Genomic DNA, 26,510 nt, shown 5'->3' on the forward strand with positions numbered 1-26,510 from the left:
GGCCTTATAATTATATCAGGAAACTGACATAATGGGGAAACACTAAGCCATTATCTCTTAAATTAAAGAAGCATTTTTCAGACATATTTCACTCTAAGTAGGCCCTAAAAATATATCTTGTGAGATTCTTCCTTAGGAGAAGTTACAATGCCTCTCAATATACTAACAACCATTTAATATAATTATAAGTTGTGCTATATGATTAACATTGAGTACTCTGACAAAGAAAATCAGTAAATTATATAAATATATGACACCCTGGGACCAAAAAAAAAGAGGCCAGCCAATATCCAACATTCAACTCAATCAGGGTACAGGCTCTTCTAAGACTACTAGATGGAAAAATCTTTTTGCCAAGTCAAATTCATAATCACTTTTCAAAGAACACTGAAAGGAAAAAAGAGGCTTTTACTATAAAATGCAAAATTGTACACCTACTTTGGAACACAGTTTTGGCAATTTCTTACAAAACTAAACATACTCTTAAAAAACGATTTAGTAATCATTCTCCTTAGAATTTACTGAAAAAGCCGAACATTTATGTCCACACAAAAACCTGTACATGGATGTTCACAGCAGCTTTATTCATAATTACCGAAACTTGGAAGTCACCAAGACGTCAGTAGATGAGTAAGTAAACTGTCACTTACGGAATGAGTAAGTGAGTGAATGAACTGTGATACATCCATACAAAGGAATATTATTCAGTGCTAAAAAGAAATTAGCTACCCAGACTGAAAAGACATGGAAGAACTTTAAATGCACATTACTAAGTGAAAGAAGCCAATCTGAAAAGGCTACATACTGTATGATTCCAACTATATGACATTCTGAAAAAGGCAAAACTATAAAGATGATAAAAAAAATTTGAGTGGTTGCCAGGAGTTGGGGGATGAATAGGTAAAGGATTAGGCAGTCAAAATACTATGCATAATACTACAATGGTAGATACATGTCATTATACATTTGTCCAAAACAATAGAATGTACAAAAATCAAGAATGAACCCTAATGTAAACTAAAGACTTTGGGAATAATGATGTGTTGATGTAGGTTCATCAGTTATATCAAATGTAACACTGGTGTGGGATACTGATAATGGGAGAAGCTATGCATGTGTAGCGGTTGGAGGTATTTAAGATATTTCTGTACCTTCTTAATTTTGCTGTGAATGTAAAACCACTCTAAAAACAAAGTATTTTAAAAAAAAAAGAAAGAAAAGAAGACGAGTACCTTATCTCAAGATCTCAGTAAGTCCCTACTTACTCTTACTTTTTTTTTTTTTTTTTGAGGAGTTTCGCTCTTGTCATTCAGGCTGGAGTGCAATGGCACGATCTCCGCACACCGCAACCTCCACCTCCCGGGTTTAAGCGATTCTCCTGACTCAGCCTCCCAAGGAGCTGGGATTACAGGCATGTGCCACCACGCCCAGCTAATTTTGTATTTTTAGTAGAGACGGGGGTTTCCCCATGTTGGTCAGGCTGGTCTCGAACTCCTAACCAGGTGATCCGCCCACCTCAGCCTCCCAAAGTGCTAGGATTACAGGCGTGAGCCACCACGCCTGGCCTATTCTTACTTTCGATATAAAACCAAGGTACATATACTTATTAATTAATGTTACAGTGGAGACACCTGACAGATACCATCTTGATCAAATAATCCAAGTTAACATCACCCGTCATGCCACAAATCCACACCGTGTGCCGCCTGATAAGATGCTCTGAGAAGCACAGCACCAATTCTGTGATACTCCTGACAAAAGTTCATAACCTGAATCTAACAATGAGGAATCATCACAGAAACCAAAGTTGGGAAATGTTCTACAAAATAACTAACACATACTTTTAAAAAATACTTTCATGGTCATGAAAGAGAAGGAAACACTGAGGAACTGTTTCAGACTGAAAGAGTCTAAAGAAACAACAACTAAAAACAATACATAGTCCTGACTGATCTGTGGCCTATAAGGGATATTAATGAGACAAACTGAAATGTGAAGGAGTCTGTGGATTAGATTCTAACAATAAGTCTATGTTAACTTTTCTGATCTGGATAGTTGTACTGTGGGGTTAGGCAGTGAGAGTGTCCTAATATTTAGGAAATATAAGTAACAGGGCATCACGTGTGCAACTTTCAAACGGTTCAAAAATGTCAACAACTGGAGTATTAGATAAAGGTATACAGGAGCTCTGTGTACTATTTCTGAAAATTTTATGTAAATTTGCATGTCCAAGGTTTTTTTAAATGGATAGTGTTTTGTTACATGAAATAGTATACTTACTACTCTGGAAATAGATTCCCTATCAGGCCAGTTCTGCCATACTAGTGTGGCAATTCACATATTTGTAATATTTGCGCAAGTTATCTCATCCAACTAATCCTAAATATCCTAAAGAGAGAAAATACTAATACAGTATGAGTCACAAACAGAATAAAATATAAGTAAGCTTTCAAAACAAATTTGCTGACATACCTGCATGCCATAGCAAATTCCAAGAACAGGCTTGCCAATAGTGAATATTGCTGGATCAAACCAGGGAGCATCTTCAGCATACACAGAATTAGGTCCTCCAGAGATGATAATAGCACTGTGATTTAAGGAACAATCAGTGAAGAATCTCTGTTAATCTTTACACAAGGTCTATGCCCTCTCTCCCTTGTGCCACTGAGGGAAACAACACAGATTCAGAAATTTTGTTGTTTTTGGTAGAATGTAGCAAATTCTAATTATATCACAGCGATTTACCATCCTACACAGTTTAATTATTTTTACTGTACTTTACTGCAATGTTTAGAAGTCTATCAAGCATTTACTTGTTAATAAGCACAAACTTCCAAATAGATAATACCAATGTTTTTACCTGTGATATTTAGCATGGATTTGTTTTACTTGTTTCCTTATCAGTGGAAGAAGTACATAAGAATTCTGGGCCGGGCGCGGTGGCTCAAGCCTGTAATCCCAGCACTTTGGGAGGCCGAGACGGGCGGATCACGAGGTTGGGAGATCGAGACCATCCTGTCTAACACGGTGAAACCCCGTCTCTACTAAAAATACAAAAAACTAGCCGTGCGTAGTGGCGGGCGCCTGTAGTCCCAGCTACTCGGGAGGCTGAGGCAGGAGAATGGCGAGAACCCAGGAGGCGGAGCTTGCAGTGAGCCGAGATCGCGCCACCGCACTCCAGCCTGGGCGACAGAGCGAGACTCCATCTCCAAAAAAAAAAAAAGAATTCTGGAGATGGTGAAAACACGGGTCTTCTCAGAGCCTAGCAGGTCACAGAACAACTGAAGGTATTATGAAGGCCCTGGGTAGCTCAGAGCAAAATACTCTACAACAAAAGACGGCAGAATAGAAAGTATAAATTACCTAACTTTGCCTGTTTACAGCATCCACCATCCCCAGCAATTTTCCCTAAGCCCAGGAAAGGGAGCTAATAACAATTCTGCCCCACATGCCCTGCTCTCAGAAATCAGGCCAGTAGTATAATTTAGCTACCTTACAATTTGCAGAGCATGGGTTAACTTGGGAGTCAAACTACTACACTAAGGGAAAACTCCAAAATGAGGCCTATGTTCCTCTCCTGGCCATTAATACATCTACACTGGCCATCAGTATTCACTCAAAAAATTTAAACATTTTAATATCAGGAATTTCACAAAAATTCAGATTTCTGGATTTTCTTTAGGGAAAAAAGAATCTGGAAACACTGGGCCTTCACTCCTGTATAACTACAACCAACTGGAATCATAAAGAGGCTTGCACCTTCAAGCTGCACATGCTCTCCAGTTTGCCACACATGCCCACTCACATAATAAAGGTATACTTAGTCCCTTTATTCAATTTAAGGTACTCTCTAACTCATTTTGAGTTTGCAGATAAATCTGTTTCATCTGTATTTCAAAGAAAAAGGCATTGTAAAATCTAATCAAAATTTACTTACAAATTTGGATTGCAACACACTTTTTAATTAGTCGTTCCCTGTCATACAAAAATATACAAAGTATATTGCTAGATTTATAATACATCCAGAAGAATAATATGACATAAGTCAAATTTATTTTTTTTTTAAATCTCAGTAAAGCTGGGCATGGAGGCTCACACCTGTAATCATAGCACTTTGGGAGACAGAGATGAGCAGACTGCTTGAGCCCAGGAGTTCAAGACCAGCCTGGGCAATATGGCAAAACCCCATGTCTACAAAAAATTTAAAAAAATAAAAAACAAAACAGTGAGAGAGAAAAAAAAAAAAAAAAACACAAAACTGTGAGCTAGGTCATTTTTTTAAAAAACAGCAATTTCAATGAGCTCAAAAGCACCTTTTGAACTTTGTATGAGCAACCTGAGACATGGTAAACATTTGCCAGCATGTGTCCTGCAAAAGAGAGATGGATGACAACCTATTCAGATGATAAATAAGAGATATTTAAGATAACAATTCTAAAGGGAAATGTGGTTACCCCTAAGGGTAGATCTATAACCTAACTCCTTAAAAATATAGAAGCTAAGGCTGGGTGCAGTGGCTCACACCTGTAATCCCAGCACTTTGGGAGGTCGAGGCGGGCGGATCACGAGGTCAGGAGATTGAGACCATCCTGGCTAACATGGTGAAACCCTGTCTCTACTAAAAATACAAAAAATTAGCCAGGCGTGGTGGTGTGTGCCTGTAGTCCCAGCTACTTGGGAGGCTGAGACAGGAGACTGGCGTGAACCCAGCAGGCAGAGCTTGCAGTGAGCTGAGATCGCGCCACTGCACTCCATCCAGCCTGGCAACAGAGTGAGACTCCGTCTCAAAAAAAAAAAAAAAAAAACCAAAACAAACAGAAGCTGAAATTCTATAAAACATACTTAATAACCAAGACCTCTAGATTCTATTATATTATGTTTAGTTTCACAAAGGATAACCACCATGGGACTGCCTAGTACTCCTTAATCTGCTTAATAACTCAAGGATATAAGATTCTTAGTGCTAGTAAAAAAAACAAAAAACTCATGGACTTAGTTAAGGATAAAACTCAAGCAGTACTTAAACCAATTATGAACGTCTTATTTCAACAAATCTTTAAAAGCTAATCACTCTTTGAGCCTTCCATTTCTACCCTGCTATTTTGAAAATAACTTGCAATTACAAGGCCCAATAAGCCATAATTCATTCCAAATACCAATTTTATGTACCAGGCAGATCAAGTTTCTAAAAATAGATGGGCCACATGGGGTGGCTCACGCCTGTAATCCCAGCAGTTTGGGAGGCTTGAGGCGGGCAGATTACTTTAGGTCAGGAGTTCAAGACCAGCCTGGCCAACATGGCAAAACTCCATCTCACCTAAAAATAAAAAAATTAACCAGGTGTGCCAGCACCTGCCTGTAATCCCAGCTACTCGGGAGGCTGAGGCAGTAGAATCTGCCAGGTTGAACCTGGGAGGCAGAGGCTGCAGTGAGCCGAGATCACACCACTGCATTCCAGCCTCAGCGACAGAGTGAAACTCCATCTCAAAAAAGTAATAATAATAACAAAAATAAGTAGGTTAAGATGTCTCTCATGTCACAAGATGTTCTAGAAAAGGGGTGGTCAAATAGTTATTTCTGCAGAAAGGATTACAGTAATAAAAGCCACAGTGGGCCGGGCGCGGTGGCTCACGCCTGTAATCCCAGCACTTTGGGAGGCCGAGGCGGGCGGATCACGAGGTCAGGAGATCGAGACCATCCTGGCTAACACGGTGAAATCCCGTCTCTACTAAAAATGCAAAAAAAAATTAGCCGGGCGAGGCGGCGGGCGCCTGTAGTCCCAGCTACTCGGGAGGCTGAGGCAGGAGAATGGCGTGAACCCGGGAGGCGGAGCTTGCAGTGAGCCGAGATCGCGCCACTGCACTCCAGCCTGGGGGACTAAGCGAGACTCTGTCTCAAAAAAAAAAAAAAAGCCACAGTGATATAGTTCCTATTCTCCTGCTACATAAGGGAAATTTGAGGTACAAACTGAACCTAGACACTGTTTATGATCAAGTGACATGAAACCCATTAGATTTCTCTCGCCAAGTATTCAGCTATCCTATTCTAGTATCTATTTAGTCTGTTACTTTGCTGGGGATTTTTCATTTGTTTTGGGTGAGGGGAATGATGGAGCTCTGATCTGACAGAGAGCCATTCAGATTTATCACAAAGTTTTTTGATCCCTCTAAAAAACTAGTTCTTACTGGTAAATAGTCAGCTGAATTAGATAAACTCAAGGGTCCCTTATTACTCTAAAATTCCATAGTTTAAAAGAGAGAGTCATTTTTTATCTGTATCCTAACACTAGAGCAGAATTAAATTTAAACCCGCCTTTTCTTTTTTTTTTTTTTGAGACGGAGTCTTGCTCTGTCGCCCAGGCTGGAGTGCAGTGGCCGGATCTCAGCTCACTGCAAGCTCCGCCTCCCGGGTTCACGCCATTCTCCCGCCTCAGCCTCCCGAGTAGCTGGGACTACAGGCGCCCGCCACTTCGCCCGGCTAGTTTTTTGTATTTTTTAGTGGAGACGGGGTTTCACCGTGTTAGCCAGGATGGTCTCGATCTCCTGACCTCGTGATCCACCCGTCTCGGCCTCCCAAAGTGCTGGGATTACAGGCTTGAGCCACCGCGCCCGGCCTAAACCCGCCTTTTCTAATTTCTAATTCACTCTACTTCAGAGCCAAAATATCACAGGATAATGCACACATGTCTGTGAAGTCTTTAAAAGTTCTTTTAACCACTTTCACACTAGAAAGATAATTCTTTTAAGAAAAATAAAATTTTAAATTTTGGGAGAAACATAGTACATCTAATATTAAAGTTTAAAAGCCAATTAAGGACATAAACTACAGTTGCTTGCTTCCACATAACAGTCTTAATCTAAGAAAAAACAGCAATTAAAAAAAAATTAAAAAGCGTGACATTGGCCGGGCACAGTGGCTCACGCTGGTAATCCAGCACTTTGGGAAACTAAGCAGGCGGATCACCTGAAGTCAGGGGTTCGAGACTAGCCTGGACAAGATGGTGAAACCCATTCTGTACTAAAACTACAAAAATTAGCCAGGTGTGGTGGCATGCGCCTGTAGTTCCAGCTACTCCAGAGGCTGAGGCAGGAGCATCGCCTGAATCCAGCAGGTGGAGGTTGCAGTGAGCCAAAATCGTGCCACTGTACTTCAGCCTGGGTAACAAAGTGAGACTCTGTCTCAAAAAAAAGAAAGCATGACATTAACCAAAAATAGCGGTTAAAGGAAGAAATGATATAAGCTGGCTGTTATTTTGACTAGTTCTAAGGGTACAAGCTGTCAAAATTAGCCCGTATATTAGATTTAAGAAATCTTCTCCATACTTTGGAAACTAGTCTATTGGGACAGGAAGCAAAAACACTTATTGTACACAGATTTCTTCCCTTTGGAGTATTCTAGCCAACTTCCTACTTTCCTTTGATAAAATGCTTTTGGGTAAATGAATGAATGACCACAACAGCTACATCTAACTCTGACCCACAAATCCTATAAAACATAAAATACTCAAAAGATAATAAGTTCTTTCAACTGTGCAATTAAAATTAATCCCTTTAAACTGAAAGCTTAAATTTTTCCTTTTTCTCCCCAAATCAGAGCCATGGGAAATCACTCATAAAACCATTCCATATCTTATTTTCGTAGAAAAATTCAGTGCTCAAGCAAATTAATAATAAAATATTCCACAATCTAAGTTCAACCTCCTCATAAAAAGATTAGTGAAAAGCCTACCGGAATCCTTGTTCTTTTATAGCAAATGCTGGTGTTTCCAAGGGGAAAATTTCAGACTGCACGAACAGTTCCCTCACTCTTCGGTCTATGACTTTCCCGTACTGAGCACCAGCATCCAGAATGACAACAGCTCCTTCATAGTGGTGGTGGCCATCCTTAAGGTCTCCTCCAGCATTCTCCAGCTGCAAATATCAATACAAATACAAAGTCTTAATTATGAAAATTAAAGCTACAGTACTTAAAAAAATAAATTAATGATCACTGTCAGCTCCAAAAAAACACAGGAATGAAAACTTAGGACTTTATGAGTTACCAATTCAAAATACCCCTTTTAAAGGGAAGATTTTAATATATATCCATGCATGGGCATATATTAAACACTTAAACTTAATAAATGCTACCATTTATTGACTATGTAATATAGTGATCGTCTGTATATATATATACCTTATATACATGACCTAATGGTAGGATGAGCATACAATCCAGCTGTGCCAAAATATAGTCCTGGTTTATGTTCCTTATATGGACATTATTATTAACAGTGCATTCTTTCAATCTCAAAGTGTCCCAGTTTGGACAATAAATTATTTGGTCACCCTATCAATAGTCACAACATTTTTATGAGGGATATATACTGATGGGGAAACTAAAAGTTTGATGCCAGAGTATAAGCACGGCCTAATTCACTGTGTTAGGATTTTTTTGTATTATCTGAGGAAAATGATATATGCATCTAACTCATAACACTAAGATTTTAAAAAGGCCTTTTAGGCCAGGTGCAGTGGCTCACGCCTGTAATCCCAGCAATTTGGGAGGCCAAGGCAGGTGGATTACCTGAGGTGAGGAGTTCAAGACCAGCCTGGCCAACATGGTGAAACTCTGTCTCTACTAAAAATATGAAAAATTAGTTGGGCGTGGTGGTGGGCACTGTAATCCCAGCTACTGGGGAGGCTGAGGCAGGAGAATCGCTTGAACCCAGGAGGCAGAGGTTGCAGTGAGCTGAGATCACGCCACTGCACTCTAGCCTGGGCAACAAGCGAAATTCTGCATCAAAAATAAAAAAAAATAAAAAGACTTTTTAAATCTAATCGCTGTCAGGTATACATGGATACACTTTTCAGGAAGGTTAATTTGGCAAAATGTCAAGTTGCTAACTGAAATATACTGAAATACTTACCTGGAAGATGTTTCAAAATAATGCAAAAGTAGGTGGCTATGGATGAAACAAGATTGCTCAGGTACTAAAATCACTGAAGCTGGGTGATAGGTACATTAAGTTCATTGTACTAATCTGGTCTCTATCCTGGATTTTTTGTTTGTTTGCTTTTTTATTTTGTATATTTTAAATTTTACATAAACTCTTGGCCAGGTGCGGTGGCGCAAGCCTGTAATCCCAGCACTTTGGGAGGCCGAGACGGGCAGATCACGAGGTCAGGAGATCGAGACCAACCTGGCTAACCCAGTGAAACCCCGTCTCTACTAAAAAATACAAAAAATTAGCCGGGCGAGGTGGCGGGCGCCTATAGTCCCAGCTACTTGGGAGGCTGAGGCAGGAGAATGGCATAAACCCAGGAGGCGGAGCTTGCAGTGAGCCGAGATCCGGCCACTGCACTCCAGCCTGGGCGACAGAGCAAGACTCCGATTCAGAAAAAAAAACAAAAAAACTCTTAAGTTTCTGTGTACCCTGGAAATCCACTTATAGGAAGCATATACAGTATAATGCCACTTAAATATGGCTTGTATAAAAGTGTAAAAGTCTGTATGCATGCATAAAAAAGGAAGAGTATGGCTGGACATACACCAAAATATTAACAGAGAGATGAAGTAGTTCATCTAAGTAATGGAACTATACGTGATTTTCTATTTTTATTTCCTTACACTCTTCAATATGTCCTAAATGTTTACAATAAACATATTAAGGGAGGTTTTCTCCCTCTAGTTGTAAAATTTGCACATAAAAACCTTAAGTCAATCCTTTAGCCACTTGTGTAATCTTTTCCACCCTTCATCCCTTCTCCATTTATCTGCAAAAAATAAATGCAGGCCTCACCTACAACACCATTATTCCTTCTGCTGCAAAAAGGAACAAGCGTTCAGGCATGGTAGCTCACACCTGTAATCCCAGCATTTTCAGAAGCCGAGGCAAGCGGATCACCTGAGGTCAGGAGTTCAAGACCAGCCTGACTAACACGGAGAAACCCTGTAATTTTAGAATACAAAATTAGCCAGGCATTGTGCTGGGCGCCTATAATCCCAGCTATTCGGGAGGCTGAGGCAGGAGAATCACTTGAACCCAGGACGTGGAAGTTGCCATGAGCCAAGATTGCACCATTGCACTTCAGCCTGGGCAACAAGAGTGAAACTCCATCTCAAAAAAAAAAAAGGAACAAGCAAGTCAGTCATCTACATAGAAGGATTTGTGAGAGACCCAATCCGGTGCCAGAAGAAATTACTCAGGTCATAGAAATGAAGGTTTTGGTCACACGAATATGCAATAATGTAGAAAAGTAAGATCACAGAACAAACTAAAACTTTGTCCTTTCAGACCTTTACCCTTAGCGTTACTGTATACACACACACACACACACACACACACACACACACAAACACACACACATCTTTGTGGATTTTCTCTATAATTCCTTAATCTTAACTTTTTTTTTTTTTAATTATACTTTAAGTTCTAGGGTGCATGTGCACAACGTGCAGGTTTGTTACATATGTATACTTTTGCCATGTTGCTGTGGTGCACCCACCAACTCATCAGCACCCATCAACTTGTCATTTACATCAAGTATAACTCCCAATGCCATCCCTCCCCTCTCCCACTTCCCCATAATAGGCCCCGGTGTGTGATGTTCCCCTTCCCAAGTCCAAGTGATCTCATTGTTCAATTTCCACCTATGAGTGAGAACATGGGGTGTTTGGTTTTCTGTTCTTGCAATAGTTTGCTCAGAATGATGGTTTCCAGCTGCATCCATGTCCCAACAAAGGACATGAACTCATCCTTTTTTATGGCTGCATAGTATTCCATGGTGTATATGTGCCACATTTTCTTAATCCAGTCTGTCACTGATAGACACTTGGGTTCATTACAAGTCTTTGCTATTGTGAATAGTGCCGCAATAAACATATGTGTGCATGTGTTTTTATAGCAGCATGATTTATAATCCTTTGGGTATATACCCAGTAATGGGATGGCTGGGTCATATAGTATTTCTAGTTCTAGATCCTTGAGGAATCGCCATACTGTTTTCCACAATGGTTGAACCAGTTTACAACCCCACCAACAGCATAAAAGTGTTCCTATTTATCCACATCGTCTCCAGCACCTGTTGTTTCCTGACTTTTTAATGATTACCATTCTAACTGGTGTGAGATGGTATCTCATTGTGGTTTTGATTTGCATTTCTCTGATGGCCAGTGATGAAAAGCATTTTTTCATGTGCCTGTTGGCTATAGGCATGTCTTCTTTTGAGAAATGTCTATTCATATCCTTTGCCCACTTTTTGATGGGGTTGTTTTTTTCTCGTAAATTTGTTTGAGTTCTTTGTAGGTTCTGGATATTAGCCCTTTGTCAGATGAGTAGATTGCAAAAATTTTCTCCCATTCTGTAGGTTGCCTGTTCACTCTGATGGTAGTTTCTTTTGCTGTGCAGAAGCTCTTTAGTTTAATTAGATCCCATTTGTCAATTTTGGCTTTTGTTGCCATTGCTTTTGGTGTTTTAGACATGAAGCCCTTGCCCATGCCTATGTCCTGAATGGTATTACCTAGGTTTTCTTCTAGGGTTTTTATGGTATTTGGTCTAACATTTAAGTCTCTAATCAATCTTGAATTAATTTTCATGTAAGGAGTAAGGAAGGGATCCAGTTTCAGCTTTCTACTTATGGCTAGCCAATTTTCCCAGCACCATTTATTAAATAGGGAATCCTTTCCCCATTTCTTGTTTTTGTCAGGTTTGTCAAAGATCAGATGGTTGTAGATGTGTGGTATTATTTCTGAGGGCTCTGTTCTGTTTCATTGGTCTATATCTCTGTTTTGGTACCAGTACCATGCTGTTTTGGTTACTGTAGCCTTGTAGTATAGTTTGAAGTCAGGTAGCGTGATGCCTCCAGCTTTGTTCTTTTGACTTAGGATTGTCTTGGAGATGTGGGCTCTTTTTTGGTACCATATGAACTTTAAAGCAGTTTTTTCCAATTCTGTGAAGAAAGTCATTGGTAGCTTAATGGGAATGGCATGGAATCTATAGATTACCTTGGACAGTATGGCTATTTTCACGATATTGATTCTTCCTATCCATGAGTATGGAATGTTCTTCCATTTGTGTCCTTTTATTTCACTGAGCAGTGGTTTGTAGTTCTCCTTGAAGAGGTCCTTTACATCCCTTGTAAGTTGGATTCCTAGGTATTTTATTCTCTTTGAAGCAATTGTGAATGGAAGTTCATTCATGATTTGGCTCTCTGTTTGTCTGTTACTGGTGTATACGAATGCTTGTGATTTTTGCACATTGATTTTGTATCCTGAGACTTTGCTGAAGTTGCTTATCACTTTAAGGAGATTTTGGGCTGAGATGATGGGGTTTTCTAAATATATAATCATGTCATCTGCAAACAGGAACAATTTGACTTCTTCTTTTCCTAACTGAATACCCTTTATTTCTTTCTCTTGCCTGATTGCCCTAGCCAGAACTTCCAACACTATGTTGAATAGGAGTGGTGAGAGAGGGCATCCCTGTCTTGTGCCAGTTTTCAAAAGGAATGCTTCCAGTTTTTGCCCATTCAGTATGATATTGGCTGTGGATTTGTCATAAATAGCTCGAGCAAACACATTCAAAAGCTAGCAGAAGGCAAGAAATAACTAAGATCAGAGCAGAACTGAAGGAGATAGAGACACAAAAAAACCTCCAAAAAATCAATGAATCCAGGAGCTGGTTTTTTGAAAAGATCAACAAAATTGATAGACCGCTAGCAAGACTAATAAAGAAGAAAAGAGAGAAGAATCAAATTGACGCAATAAAAAATGATAAAGGGGATATCACCACTGACCCCACAGAAATACAAACTACCCTCAGAGAATACTATAAACACCTCTACGCAAATAAACTAGAAAACCTAGAAGAAATGGATAATTTCCTGGACACTTACACCCTCCCAAGACTAAACCAGGAAGAAGTTGAATCCCTGAATAGACCAATAGCAGGCTCTGAAATTGAGGCAATAATTAATAGCCTACCAACCAAAAAAAGTCCAGGACCAGACGGATTCACAGCCAAATTCTACCGGAGGTACAAGGAGGAGCTGGTACCATTCCTCCTGAAATTATTCCAATCAATAGAAAAAGAGGGAATCCTCCCTAACTCATTTTATGAGGCCAACATCATCCTGATACCAAAGCCTGGCAGAGACACAACAAAAAAAGAGAATTTTAGACCAATATTCCTGATGAACATCAATGGAAAAATCCTCAATAAAATACTGGCAAACTGAATCCAGCAGCACATCAAAAAGCTTATCCACCATGATCAAGTGTGCTTCATCCCTGGGATGCAAGGCTGGTTCAACATACGCAAATCAATAAACGTAATCCAGCATATAAACAGAACCAAAGACAAAAACTACATGATTATCTCAATAGATGCAGAAAAGGCCTCTGACAAAAATTCAACAGTCCTTCATGCTAAAAACTCTCAATAAATTCAGTATTGATGGAACGTATCTCAAAATAATCTTAACTTTTTAAAAAATATTTTTAAGCACTACATTATTGCATAAATTTCTCAGACTCAGTCCCATTACTATCTTTACCATTTTTACCAAATCTAAGTATGCTTTTTTACATTACAGGCGGAGTTCTTGACTTGCATAATCCTAATATGCACAAATTTCAATTACTATGGTTTATACCAAGGTTTAATTACCAGTCCCCAACAACATAGCTCAAATTTCAGTTATCATACATTACTGTAAGTAATTACATAAAGGACAAACTTCATTGCCAGCTCTTCAGTCCACAAACCACCATGTAAATAACAGATGAACATCAGGATCAGTGACCAATCACCTCCCTTCTTTCATTCTATTGGTGATTGGTCACTGGACAACAAACAGCCAAGAGTGCAGTGTGTTGCCTGTCTTACAGTGATAAACCCCAAAGGACTTTTTACAAATACAGATAATCTGGTCGGGCACGGTGGCTCACGCCTGTAATCTCAGCACTTGGGGGAGGCCAATGTGGGCGGATCACGAGGTCAGGAGATGAAGACCAACCTGGCTAGCACAGTGAAACCCTGTTTCTACTAAAAATACAAAAAATTAGCCAGGCGTGGTGGCGGGCACCTGTAGTCCCAGCTACTCCTGAGGCTGAGGCAGGAGAACGGTGTGAACCTGGGAGGCAGAGGTTGCAGTGAGCCAAGATCGCACCACTGCACTCCAGCCTGGGCAACAGAGCGAGACTCCGTCTCAAAAAAAAAACAAAAAACAAAAAAACAAATACAGATAATCCAAATGGGGCTGGCCAACAAAGATGAAAGTGCAGCAAAGAAATGAAAAGTGATAATACTGGAGTGAAATTTGAATATATGGAGTTATAGAAGAAAATGCTGACTATGGCAAGGCTGACAAGGTTTCAGGGCCTCTAGATATACAGCCAGGGAACTTATTAACATCAGTGAGGAAACTGGTTGTGATGGAAAGAATGGCAACGTCCCAGAGGAAGTGACTCCAGGAAAATAGTTCACATTAAAGAAACTCTAGGACATTTCATGACATTAAAAGTGCAAAGGATAAAATGTTGGAAGCAACCACGGCACAGAAAAGACACAGAGAAGTACTCTTTAAACTACTATTGAAACTACTACTGGCAAGCTTTTTACAAAGAAATAAAGTACTTTAATTCTCAATGTTCTTAGTATTTTAAGTTACACTGTAGTAAACAGTAGTTTTATTTTTTTGTTCCCCTATACTTTTGTAATTGACAAAAGATTTTAGTGTTTTAACAAAAATTTTTAAAGATCACAAAGCAATTGTAATTTTCCCACTGACTATTAAAATTGCTTTGCACGGTTTCAGCTTGCATTATTATTTTTAGTCGTTTTACTTATCCTGCATAGGAAGGACTGCCTGTATTTAAGTAAACTAATCTTTACTCAAAAAAGGTATTTTAAAAGAATATTCCTGTTTTCTTAGCAATAAATGTTCAATTCTGTGCCACAAGAAGTTACTGAAGAAACTGAATTCTTGCCCTATTTCCTTCTACCTTGGGTATGACCTTGCCTATGCAGCAACTGTCACAGCTTTGACGATTCAGGAGAAAGCAAAAACGCTCCCGCTAGTAAAGGCAAAGTTCCTCTCCCTCAAAACCTGGAATTTATTTACTCCCACTTCACACACAGTTGAAAAGTTTGATAATTGGACTTCAAGAGATTAGAAAAACCACCCTAATGAGAAAAAAGAAACTTAGTCACATCAGTGCAGAGACAAATAAAATTCAGCATCACAAGACAGGAAAATCTACCACATCTATTTACATAAAGTTATTAAAAAGACAAATGCCTAAAGACTTAAGGTGACTATCCCTCAACTGCCCTGAGTGCATCACAATAAAGTAGGCAATATTCATAAAGATATATTTTAAAATATCAAGAAAAAAATATTAAGGAAAAAACTAAACCATATACAGCAAACTCTTTAAGAATGGGGCAAGAAGATCTAGCAGATTCTGGAAAAGTAGAGATGGAAATGTTTTGGATTTTCCTGGATCCCACATAACTACTGAACAACTAGATAGCAATGACCTTTACAAGAACCCCAAACTACAAGTTGGTGGTGACAGACTACCACAGTCACAAACCCTAGTGCTATAGCACCTACATGGGAAGCAATCCAGCTTTATTAAAGGACCTGAAAACAGGAGAATTCTCAACACCCAAGAGGTATGACCCAGAAGGCACAGCAGCCAATTAGAGAACTGCAGCGCACTAGGAGGAGGTTTGTCCACACCAATAATACACAAGTAACAGGGAACCCAAGGTAAGGCATAAAGGGGCCAGAGGAGTTTAACCCCCATGAACCCTTGACACTAACCAGTTAGAGATCCTTTCTAGGAGAAGGCCTGCTATGAAGAGTCACTGCTGGGAGATGAATCAAAATCAACAGGACAGGAAAAAGGGAGAAGGAACAGACTAACATGGGGCACAGGGACAGAGCCAGGAATCCTTAGAAAACAACTGCCATAATTTTTTAACAGAAGAGGGAGTTATATAAAGTTAGAAACATTATCCTGACTAGTTTCCTTCTAAAAGTTGAGGAAAACTAAATTCACATAAAAAGGAAACAAAGTATAGAAGTTAAATCCCATACTGTGACTAAAGCCTGTAATACCAGCACTCTGGGAGGCGGAGGTGGAGGTGGGCAGATCGCTTGAGCCCCATGAGTTCAAGACCAGCCTGGGTAACATAGAGAAATCCTGTCTCTACAAAAATTACAAAAATTAGGCCAGGTGCCGTGGCTCACACTGTAATCCCAGCACTTTGGGAGGCTAAGGCAGGTGAGGTCAGGAGTTCAAGACCAGCCTGGCCAACATGGTAAAACCCCATTTCTACTAAAAATACAAAATTATCTGGGTGTGGTGGCGCATGCCTGTGATCCCAGCTACTTGGGAGGCTGAGGCAGGAGAATCGCTCGAACCTTGGAGGCAAAGGTTGCAGTGAGCTGAGATCACGCCATTGTACTCTCGCCTTCACAAGAGTGAAACTCTGTCTTAAAAAAAAAAAAAAAAAATTAGCTGGGAGTAGTGGCACGTGCCTGTGGTCCTAGCTACTCGGGAGGCAGAGGTGAGAGGAGCCCAGGAGGTTGAGGCCACAGTGAGTCATAATCATGCCACTGCACTCCAGCCTGGGTGACAGAGCGAGACCCTGTCTCAAAAAAAATAAAAATAAAAAATAGAAGGAATAAAGAACAGAATGATGTCTCTATGACAGTAAGCCAGAAAGACATCCTCAGATCAAAACTAGAATATACCATTTCTATAGGAGCTAAAAGATACTTTAAAAATTACACAAGGCAAGAGAGAACATGAATCAACATTAGTCTATGAACTCAGAACGACCAACCCTAAGACATACTCCAGCAAAATTGCTGGATTTAAAAAAAAAAAAAAAAAAACCTTTGGGTATTTTAGATTAAAAGCACACATAATTTTTTAGGCTAAGGTGGGGGGATTACTTGAGCCCAGGAATTGTAGACTAGTCTGAGCAATACAGCAAGATCTTATCTCTTAAAAAAAAATTAATAATTAAAAAAAAGGAATGTTGATAAACTTTACCAAGGTTTTTCATAAGAGGCCATCATCTCACATGTAACACTGAATGAAGCTGGAACCTAAAGTGTTAAATCAAAAAGTTTAAGACTCTGTAGTTCTGTTATCTTACCATGTACTTATTCTACCCTATCCCTTTTTATTTTTAAAAATTTTAACCTAAAGAAAAGTTGAAAGTTTGGTATAATAAACACCGCTCTTCATCTATATCAATGATCAGTAACATTTTGCTATATTTGCTTCATTTCCATCTACATATACTTTTTCCACCTGAACGAGTTAAAAATAAACTGTATACCTTTCACTCCCCCAAAACCTTTTCAGCATGCATCTCCTACAAACAGGGACAATCTCCTATGTAACTACAATATCATTATCACATCCAAGAAAGTTAAAACTGATAATTATCTACATATAAGTTTCCCCAATTGTTGAAAACAAGGTGTTTATGGTTTTTTTTTAAATCCATGGTTTTAAAAAAAATCTATCAAGGACCACACACACAGCACACACATTTTCATTCACTGCCTCCTTCAACTATTCACTCCTCACCTTTGTATGGTCTTTTATGGCATTGACCTTTTTTAAAGATCAGACCAGCTTTTTGTAGAATGTCCCACACTGGATCTCTTTGTTGTATCATGATCAAATTCTAGATCAACATTTAACAAGAAATTTACATTGGTAATGTTACCATGCCTCCTCTTGATGTGATACAATGGCAAAGACACAATGTCATTTTGTTCCATTACTGGTGATACTGAGTTTGGATAACATGCCAGCGTGCTTAAAAGAAAGAAAAAAATAATCAGATTCAAATCTTCCCTTTGCTCAAAACCTTACAGTGACTTCCTCTTAGAATGTTCAATAAAGCTCAAAATATTTCCCAAGACCTGTAAGAACCTGGCCTATTCTTTAGCCAAAACTGCTCTTAAAATTCTCTATAGCTCCAGAGTGGTATGCTGTCTTTTCTGGCTGAAAAATCCCCAAAACAGGAATGAATCATTTCAAACTTGCCAAGTGAAAGCAGCCAGGCATCTCTGAAATTACAATATATCTTAAAATTCCACTAGTCCAATGACACAACTATTATTGCCATTGTTAATTGTTACTCATACTGAGTTACATAAAGTTGCAGAAAAGCTTTTCCTTTAGGGAAAGGGATTCCCAGTGTGTCTCAAGGAATTTCCCATAGAACAGCCATGTCTGTAATCCGAGCTACACTGGAGGCTGAGGCACTAGAATCACTTGAACCTGTGAGGCGGAGGCTGCAGTGAGCCAAGATCATGCCACTGCACTCCAGCCTGGGCTGTAACAGAGCGAGACTCTGTCTCAAAACAAAAAACAAAACAAAACGAAAACCCACGTGTAAGTAGGACATGAGTCTTTCAAGTTTGTCTAAATAAGTCTCTTTCTACATGCAGGTTAAACATCCTTAATCCAAAAACCTGAAAAATTTTGAGCACCGATATGATGCTCAAATGAAATGTTCATTGGTGCATTTTGGATTTTTGGATTAGTGGCACTCAAACAGTAAGTATAATACACATACTCCGAAATCCAAAATCTGAAATACCTCTGATAAAAAATTCTAGGTATAGATGACAGTTACACAGTTGTTCATTTTAGGTAACAAATGTATAAAATGCCTTTAGAAAACTGTGTTTATACCTGAGAAAAAATCTGGAAGTCACAAGACATACCCTGATGCAATAATGCACAGTATTAGATCTACATTTGGTCATATAAGCAATGCTTACCAATTACCAACTGTTTCATGTTGCCTAAATTATGACCACTGTTGTTCCATTGGTCTTATACTAACAAATGTGTAGCTATTAAACAATATAAACAAAAATTTCAATCACTTAATTCATCTGAGTTCATTTTCACTCCCTCCTTTAATCTGAGTACACAACACATAGGATTCTATGGGAATGCCTTCAATAAATTACTATGTTTAAGTTTTCAATGTTCGATAGGTTTGGGAAATACAAGTCTCTACTGACCTATAATGTTATCTCAGCTTTTCACCGCTCTTGGTTAATAACTTCATACACTGAGAAAACTCTTTTCCCTAATGAGATTTGAAGCTAGTAGGTATTCATTAAAGACTACTTAATTTCTACGTGTTATGTATATTGTTTCAAATTCAATTATTTTTCCTCCTTAACTGAACCAGTTTGTACCTCTGACTGCAGTTTCATCTTCTTTTGCTAACCAAACACATCTCTTAGTTTTTCAAAGTAATCCAGACTCTCTTCTACCCTATCACAAGGGGCCAATAGCTCCTTTCAAGTTCATGTGGGCACCATCCCAGAATATAATGAACAGCTGAATATACTATCTAAATCAATGAACTAAAAAGCAATTTAGCTTTAACTTAGATACCAGTTCTAGCACCCACCTAAAGACAGCCAGAACCCCATACACATACCCAAACCATGGAATTGGGTGGACGAATTCTATCTTCTCAGGTAAAATGAATACAGTTCTACTGTATGTAATCTGTACATTATGAACACTAGGGGTAAGAAAATAGAACAATTCTCTATTATCTTTTTCTTCTAATTTGAGCGGAAATTTAAAGTTGGTTCAGGGCCACAATTTCTAATCTGATTTTTTAACCTTTGAAATCAATGCCCATTTTCCCCTCGAGTTTCAATTATCCTAAGACTTGTCTTTCCAGAAAGTTAAGGCAATATTATTTTGTTGACACAATATACGTATGTGACCAGTTCTCAGATAACTAAGAAACGTTGGCACTGTTGACTAAATGAAAGTATATTGTTCTTTGCCCTGTGATTTTTTTTTTTTTTTTTTTTTTTTTGAGGCAGAGTCTCACTCTGTTGCCCAGGCTGCAGTGCAGTGGTGCAATCTCAGCTCACTGCAACCTCCCCTTCCCAGGTTCAAGTGATTCTCCTGTCTCAACCTCCTGAGTACTTGGGATTACAGGAGTGCACCACCATGCCCAGCTAATTTTTGTATTTTCAGTAGAGACGGGGTTTCACCATGTTGGCCAGGCTGATCTTGAACTCCTGACCTCAGGTGATCCACCTGCCTTAGCCTCCCAAAGTGCTGGGATTACAGGTGTTAACCACCATGCCCGGCCTGCCTCATGATATTTAAATCCCTAAAATCTTCATTATAGCTAGTTTTTCTATTCAATAACAAGCATTAGCCAACTGAGGAACAAGGTTATCTTTGGGTAGGTTTAAACCAGTATCCATCAGCCCGAATCAATCTGCTTGTTTCCTAAAGTTGGCAACGTACACAATTTTGAAAAGGGTAAACATTCAGTAAAAACTGTTGTCAAATTATTAAAATATTAGAACAAAAAGTTCTGAACTGCATTCAGTCTTATCAATTCTGTTCTGTTAAACTCCTTGGGTTTTTTCTTACATTCACCTCTAGTTGTCCTGACTCACTCTGCATTCCTGTGGTGACAGAGATCTACTATTTTAACAACAATTACTTTTGAAGGTGATTTCAAGTGTGTGCACATGTGTAGCCTGCTTGCATGAAGAACCAAAGGTATCTTGCAAAGAAGCGAAGAAATGAAAACAATACAAATGTATACCCAAACTCTGACTCGTTCTCTTCAGTTCATCTTCCCATACTATCAGTGTACTAAAGATGACCTTAAAACACAAGACAGTTTTTATGAAGAGATGAAAGATAATCAAAGGGCTATATTTTTCTAAATATACTGAATTTGTGAACACTCTTAATTTTGATTATCATATGATCACTATTCCTAAAGTATTTTTAAGATATTTATACATTTTTTTCCTTAAGAAATAAATTAGGCCAGGCGCAGTGGCTCATGCCTGTAATCCCAGCACTTTGGAAGGCTGAGGCAAGTGGATCACTTGAGCTCAGGAGTTTGAGACCAGCCTGGGCAACATGGTGAAACCCCATCTCTACTAAAAATACAAAAATTAGCTAGTCGTGGTGGCCTGCACCTACAGTTTTAGCTACTTGAGAGCCTGAGGTATGAGAATGGCTTGAACCCAGGAGGCAGAAGTTGCAATGAGCTGAGATAGTGCCACTGCACTCTAGCCTAGGTGACAAAGTGAGACTCTGTCTCAAAAACAAAAAGAAAAAAAATAAACTTTAAGTAATGGAGTGTCACAATTTCACAAGTGTTTAGTATGTAGGTAGTATGTGGTCCATTTTTCAAGATGTTACTATTTTGTACTTCATAAACCCAGTCTCTTTTCTACATGTGACCCTTTCTATTATACAGCATACATTAATTGCACCATTGGAAATAATGAATAAAACCTGAAAAAACTATTTACAAAATTGGTAAAATAATACTGATAATGAGAATGAATCAAGCATGTATTCTGACTCTACCAGAGTAACCACATAGTTAGCGAAGGAACATTTTTAAGCAAACTGTTACCAGTTCATGACAAAAAAAGAATACATAAGTTTTACATAAGCATCCATAAATTTGCATAACAAGTTGACAAAGTAATTTTATTTCTGTTGCATCTATAATAAATATCGGGGGCTTTTAAAATATATTAGATTTTATATTTTCATTTGTCTAGAAATATATTGTATTTTACAAAAGTAGCAGTCCTCAGTACTGGAAATTTTTTTAAAATGGTCTTCACTACAGATGTTTGAGAAGCACTGAAAAACAGTGGCTATTAAAACCATTAGGTAAAAGGTTAATGAGAAACCTGATAATGATGGATAAGTTGGTAATATCTGAATCAACCAATGCAGCTTAACATACAAAAACAGACAATCAGACATATGTAACTATCTTACTGTGATGCACTACATAAACATAAATGAAAGACTGGTCACATGTTGATAACTGCTGAACTGGATAGGGACATGAGGGATCATTATACTCTTCACTGTACTTATGCAAATGTTTTCAATTTTCCATATACAACAGTCTGCATCATTGGCCCTAATTCTTCACCGTTTCCTATATCTATGATTTTATCACTTGAGTCTGCAGCTTGTCCTATTACAGTTAGAATACACTTCCCTCACCTTTGTCACTAGGCTCAAGCACAAGACTTGCTTTGGCCAACATAACGAGGGCAAAAGTCATAGTACGCCAAGCCTTAAGCAGTCTTCATTTATTTTATTTTATTTTATTTTTTTGAGACAGGGTCTCACTCTGTCACCCAGGTTAAAGTGCAGTGGCACGACCTCAGCTCACTGCAACCTCCGCTTCCCAGGCTCAAGCAATCCTCCCAGCTCAGTCTCCCAGGTGGCTGGGACCCCCCATGCGTGCACCACCACACCTAATGTTCTGTATTTTTAGTAGAGACAGGGTTTCGTCATGTTGCCCAGGCTGGTCTAAACTCCTGAGCTCAAGTGATAACGCCCACCTCAGCCTCCCAAACTGCTGGGATTACAGGTGTGAACCACCAGGCCCTGCTGCCTTAAGCAGTCTTAGTGTTTCCACTTGCCTCTTGGGCTTCTGCCACCATAACATCATGAGTGTACTAGTCTCAGGAAAATGACAAGATCAGGTGGAGCTGAGCAATGTCAGCTGACCCACAAACTCATGAGCAAAAAATAAATGCTTATGTTTGTACGCACTTAGATTTTATAATTGTTAATCAGCATTATTGTGGCAATAGCTAACTGAAATGCCACAGTACAATTTTAAAAATTAGTATATCATATGCCTTTGTGAAGATGTTTCTACCACCAGCCTAAGTAACATTTAAAAAACTAATATCAAGCTGGGCACAGTGGCTCATGCCTGTAATCCCAGCACTTTGGGAAGCCAAAGCGGGTGGATCACCAGAGGTTGGGAGTTTGAGACCAGCCTGACCAACATGGAGAAACTCCGTCTCTACTAAAAATACAAAATTAGCCAGGTGTGATGGCACATGCCTGTAATCCCAGCTACTTGGGAGGCTGAGGCAGGAGGATCGCTTGAACCCAGGAGGCAGAGGTTGTGGTGAGCCGAGATCACGCCATTGCACTCTAGCCTGGGCAACAAGAGCAAAACTCCATCTCAAAAAAAACCCAAAAAACTAATATCAAAGCATCCATAGCAGGCTCTGAATTAACAACATACTTTGTCAAAACATCACATTGTGCCCCATAAATATATACAACAAATAAATACTAATAACATGTTTTGATTCTGCCTTTGCTGGCCATATACAACAGAAATACAAAGAGTGTAAGTCAAAATTGTACAAAATGTCTATAATTATGGTCATCTCTCTGTGACTTTGTCTTTATGATAAACGTTACACTGATTCTTTAGCTTTAGACATTAAAATACAAATGCACATTTATCGTTTTCTTTTAATAAGGGAGTAACTAATGAAGGAAAGACATCAGAGAAAAGAAACCACTGGGAAGCACTATTAACCTCTAGAGAGACAGACCTGGTTAACCCAAGATGTACCGCATTAGACAGGATAATATGCCTAACAGACAAACCGATAAAGATTTTAATAACTGAAGAGTTTTTACTTAAAAATACTGCACCAATACCAAGTTTGCATTTTTAAAAAACATAACTTTGTTAAATCCAGAGTGCTTCTGATTCTATTTGTTGTTCAAGGGAATGTTGTAAGTGACAGAAATGTTCTATATCAATTGGGGTGACAGTTACATGAGTACATATATATGTCAAAACTCAAACTACATACTTAAAGATCTATGCACTTCACTGCATGTACATTTTACCACAATAAAAACAAGCAAAACAAAACACCTATTAGTGAGTTTTTTAAACTACCACCTCTCTCCACAACTGATACTAAAGATACAAAGCTGATATAAAAAGATACTACCACAATGAGCAACTGTTACCCTCAGCCTTCCGGGGCACTGACGGTCAAGCTCTGCCAGCGTGTCAATAACAAGGCCAACAGTCATCCAAATCTAAGAGCCAGTCTGTTAAAAAACCGTAAGTCAGATTAAATCCACCTTAGAAAAGATACAAAAATGATCTCAAAATGAAACAAAGACATAAATAAGAGCAAAAACTATAAAACTTTTATAAGAAAACATAGGTAATTACACAAATCTTTGTGATATGCATTGAATTAGGCAACAGTTTTTTAGATGACACCAAAAATGAAAGTGACAAAAGAAGAAATAAATTAAGCCTCAAAATTAAAGGTTTTGGTGCTTCAAAGAACACCATTAAGAAAGTGTAAAAAGATAATCCACAGAATGGCAGAAAATAATCACAAATCATATTGACAAGAAACATCTCTAGACTTAAAAAACAAAACAAAACAAAAAACTCTTAAAACTCAATAAAAAAGAAAAATAATCCAATTTAAAAATGGGCAGAAGAGTTAGCCAGGCATGGTGGCAGGTCCCTGAAATCCCCACTACTTGGGAGGCTGAGGCAGGAGAACTGCTTAAACCCAGAAGGTGGAGGTTGCAGTGAGCTGAGATTGTGCCACTGCACTCCAGCCTGGGTGACAGCATGAGACTCCGCCTCAAAAAAAAAAAAAACAAATGGGCAAAAGACCTGAACAGGCATTTCTCCAAAGAAAATACATAAATAGCCAATAAGCACATGGAAAAAATGCACATAATCAGTCATTAGGGAAATGCAAATTAAAGCCAGAATGAGATCCCATTTCACAGCGACTCTGATGGCTATAATCAAAAAGACAAGTAGGTCAGGCGTGGTAGCTCATGCCTGTAATCCCAGCATTTTGGGAGGCCGAGGCAGGCGGATCACCTGAGGTCAGGAGTTCGAGGCCAGCCTGACCAACGTGGGAAAACCTCGACTCTACTGAAAGTACAAAAATTAGCCAGTGTGGTGGCGCATGCCTGTAATCCCAGCTACTTGGGAGGCTGAGGTGGGAGAATCGTTTGAACTGGGGAGGTGGAGGTTGCAGTGAGCCAAGATAGCATCACTGCACTCCAGCCTGGGCGACAGAGACTCTGTCTCGGGGGGGGAAAAAAAAAAGGATGTGGAGAAATAGTGATGGCTAATTTCAGGTATAAACTTCACTAGACTAATAATACCCAGAGAGCTGGTAAAGGATTATTTCTGGGTATGTCTCTGAGGGTGCTTCCAGGAGAGACTGGCATTTGAATCAGTAGACAGAGAAAGGAAGATCGACCCTCATCCAATGTGGGCAGGCATTATCCAATAGGCTGAGGCCAGGGCAGAACACATTCAAGGCAGGGGAAAGTCGAATTATCTCCCTTCTGGAGCTAGGACACCTTCTGCCCTTATATATAAGAACTTCAGGATATGGCCTTCGGATTCCAGGACTTGCACCAGCAGCCACTCTCCCATCGTCCTCTCACCAACCCTCTTCCACCAAAGTTCTCAAGCCTTCAGACTGAGAGTTACACCATGGACTCCCCCAGTTCTCAGGTCTTTAGACTTACACGAAGTAATGCTACCAGCTTGGTGGGTTCTCCAGCCTGCAGACAGTCTATCGTGGGACTTCTCAGCCTTCATAATTGTGTCAGCCAATTCCCCTAACAAATTTCCTCTCATATTTCTCTATATATACATATCTATTATCTATTTCTCTGTCTATAGCCTACTGTTTTTCTGGAGAATCTTAACATATACTGCTACACAGCAGACAGAAATGTAAAATGTTGCAGCTGCTTTGGAAAACAGTCTGACAGTTCACTAAAACGTTAAACGGAGTCACCATATGACCCAGAAATTCCACTCTTAGGTATATACTCAAGAGCATGAAAACTTTTGTCTAGATAAAAACTTATACAGAAATGTCCATGGCAGCATTATTCACAATATCCAGAGTGAAAACAACCCAATGTTCACCAACTGATGAGTAGATAAATATAAGGTGGTATACATACAATGGAATATTAGCAGGTAATAAAAAGGAATAAAGTACTTATACATGCTACAAGATGAACCTCGAAAGCATTATGCTAAGTGAAAGCCACAAAACACCATATATTTTAAGATTCTAGTCACAAAATGTCCAAAATAGGTGCTATGGTCTGAATGTTTGTGTCCCCCTAAAATTCACATGTTGAAACCTAATCACCAATGTGATATTAGGAGGTGAGGTCTTTGGGAGGTGGTTAGAGCATGAGGGCAGAGCCCACACGGATAGGATTAGTACCCTTATAAAAGAGGCCCTAGGGGCCGGGCACAGTGGCTCACGCCTGTAATTCTAACACTTTGGGAGGCCAAGGTAGGTAGATCGCCTGAGGTCAGGAGTTCATGACCAGCCTGGTCAACATGGCAAAACCCCGTCGCTACTAAAAATACAAAAATTAGCTGGGCATGGTGGCACATGCCCAGCTACTCAGGAGGCTGAAACAGGAGAATCGCTTGAATCCAGGAGGCAGAGGTTGCAGTGAGCTGAGATCACACCACTGTACTAGTGAGACTCTCAAAAAAAAAAAAGAGGCCCCTCACCTTGCACATAGAAGTGCAGGAAGCACTTCTATGAACCAGGAAGTGGGCCCTCACCAGGCACTGAATCTGCAGGTCCCTT

At 39.3% G+C, this 26,510-nt stretch overlaps 1 protein-coding gene across 2 annotated transcripts in view; it reads right to left on the reverse strand.

The window, feature by feature from the left end:
- Window positions 1-26,510, reverse strand: part of GMPS (guanine monophosphate synthase) — a 72,801-nt gene that overhangs the window by 38,746 nt on the left and 7,545 nt on the right. Inside the window, exons 2-3 of one of the 2 annotated variants that reach the window (XM_025375941.1) lie at window positions 7,729-7,910; window positions 2,473-2,587 (exon numbers count right to left, since the gene is read on the reverse strand). The exons of the other annotated variant lie outside the window; for it this stretch is intronic. Of the exons in view, the coding sequence (XP_025231726.1) occupies window positions 2,473-2,587; window positions 7,729-7,910 (297 nt within the window). The remainder of the gene's footprint in view (window positions 1-2,472; window positions 2,588-7,728; window positions 7,911-26,510) is intronic. 2 annotated transcript variants of the gene reach the window in all.

The sequence above is a fragment of the Theropithecus gelada genome, chromosome 2 (assembly GCF_003255815.1).
Source record: "Theropithecus gelada isolate Dixy chromosome 2, Tgel_1.0, whole genome shotgun sequence".
In the NCBI taxonomy this organism is placed as follows: Eukaryota; Metazoa; Chordata; class Mammalia; order Primates; family Cercopithecidae; genus Theropithecus; species Theropithecus gelada.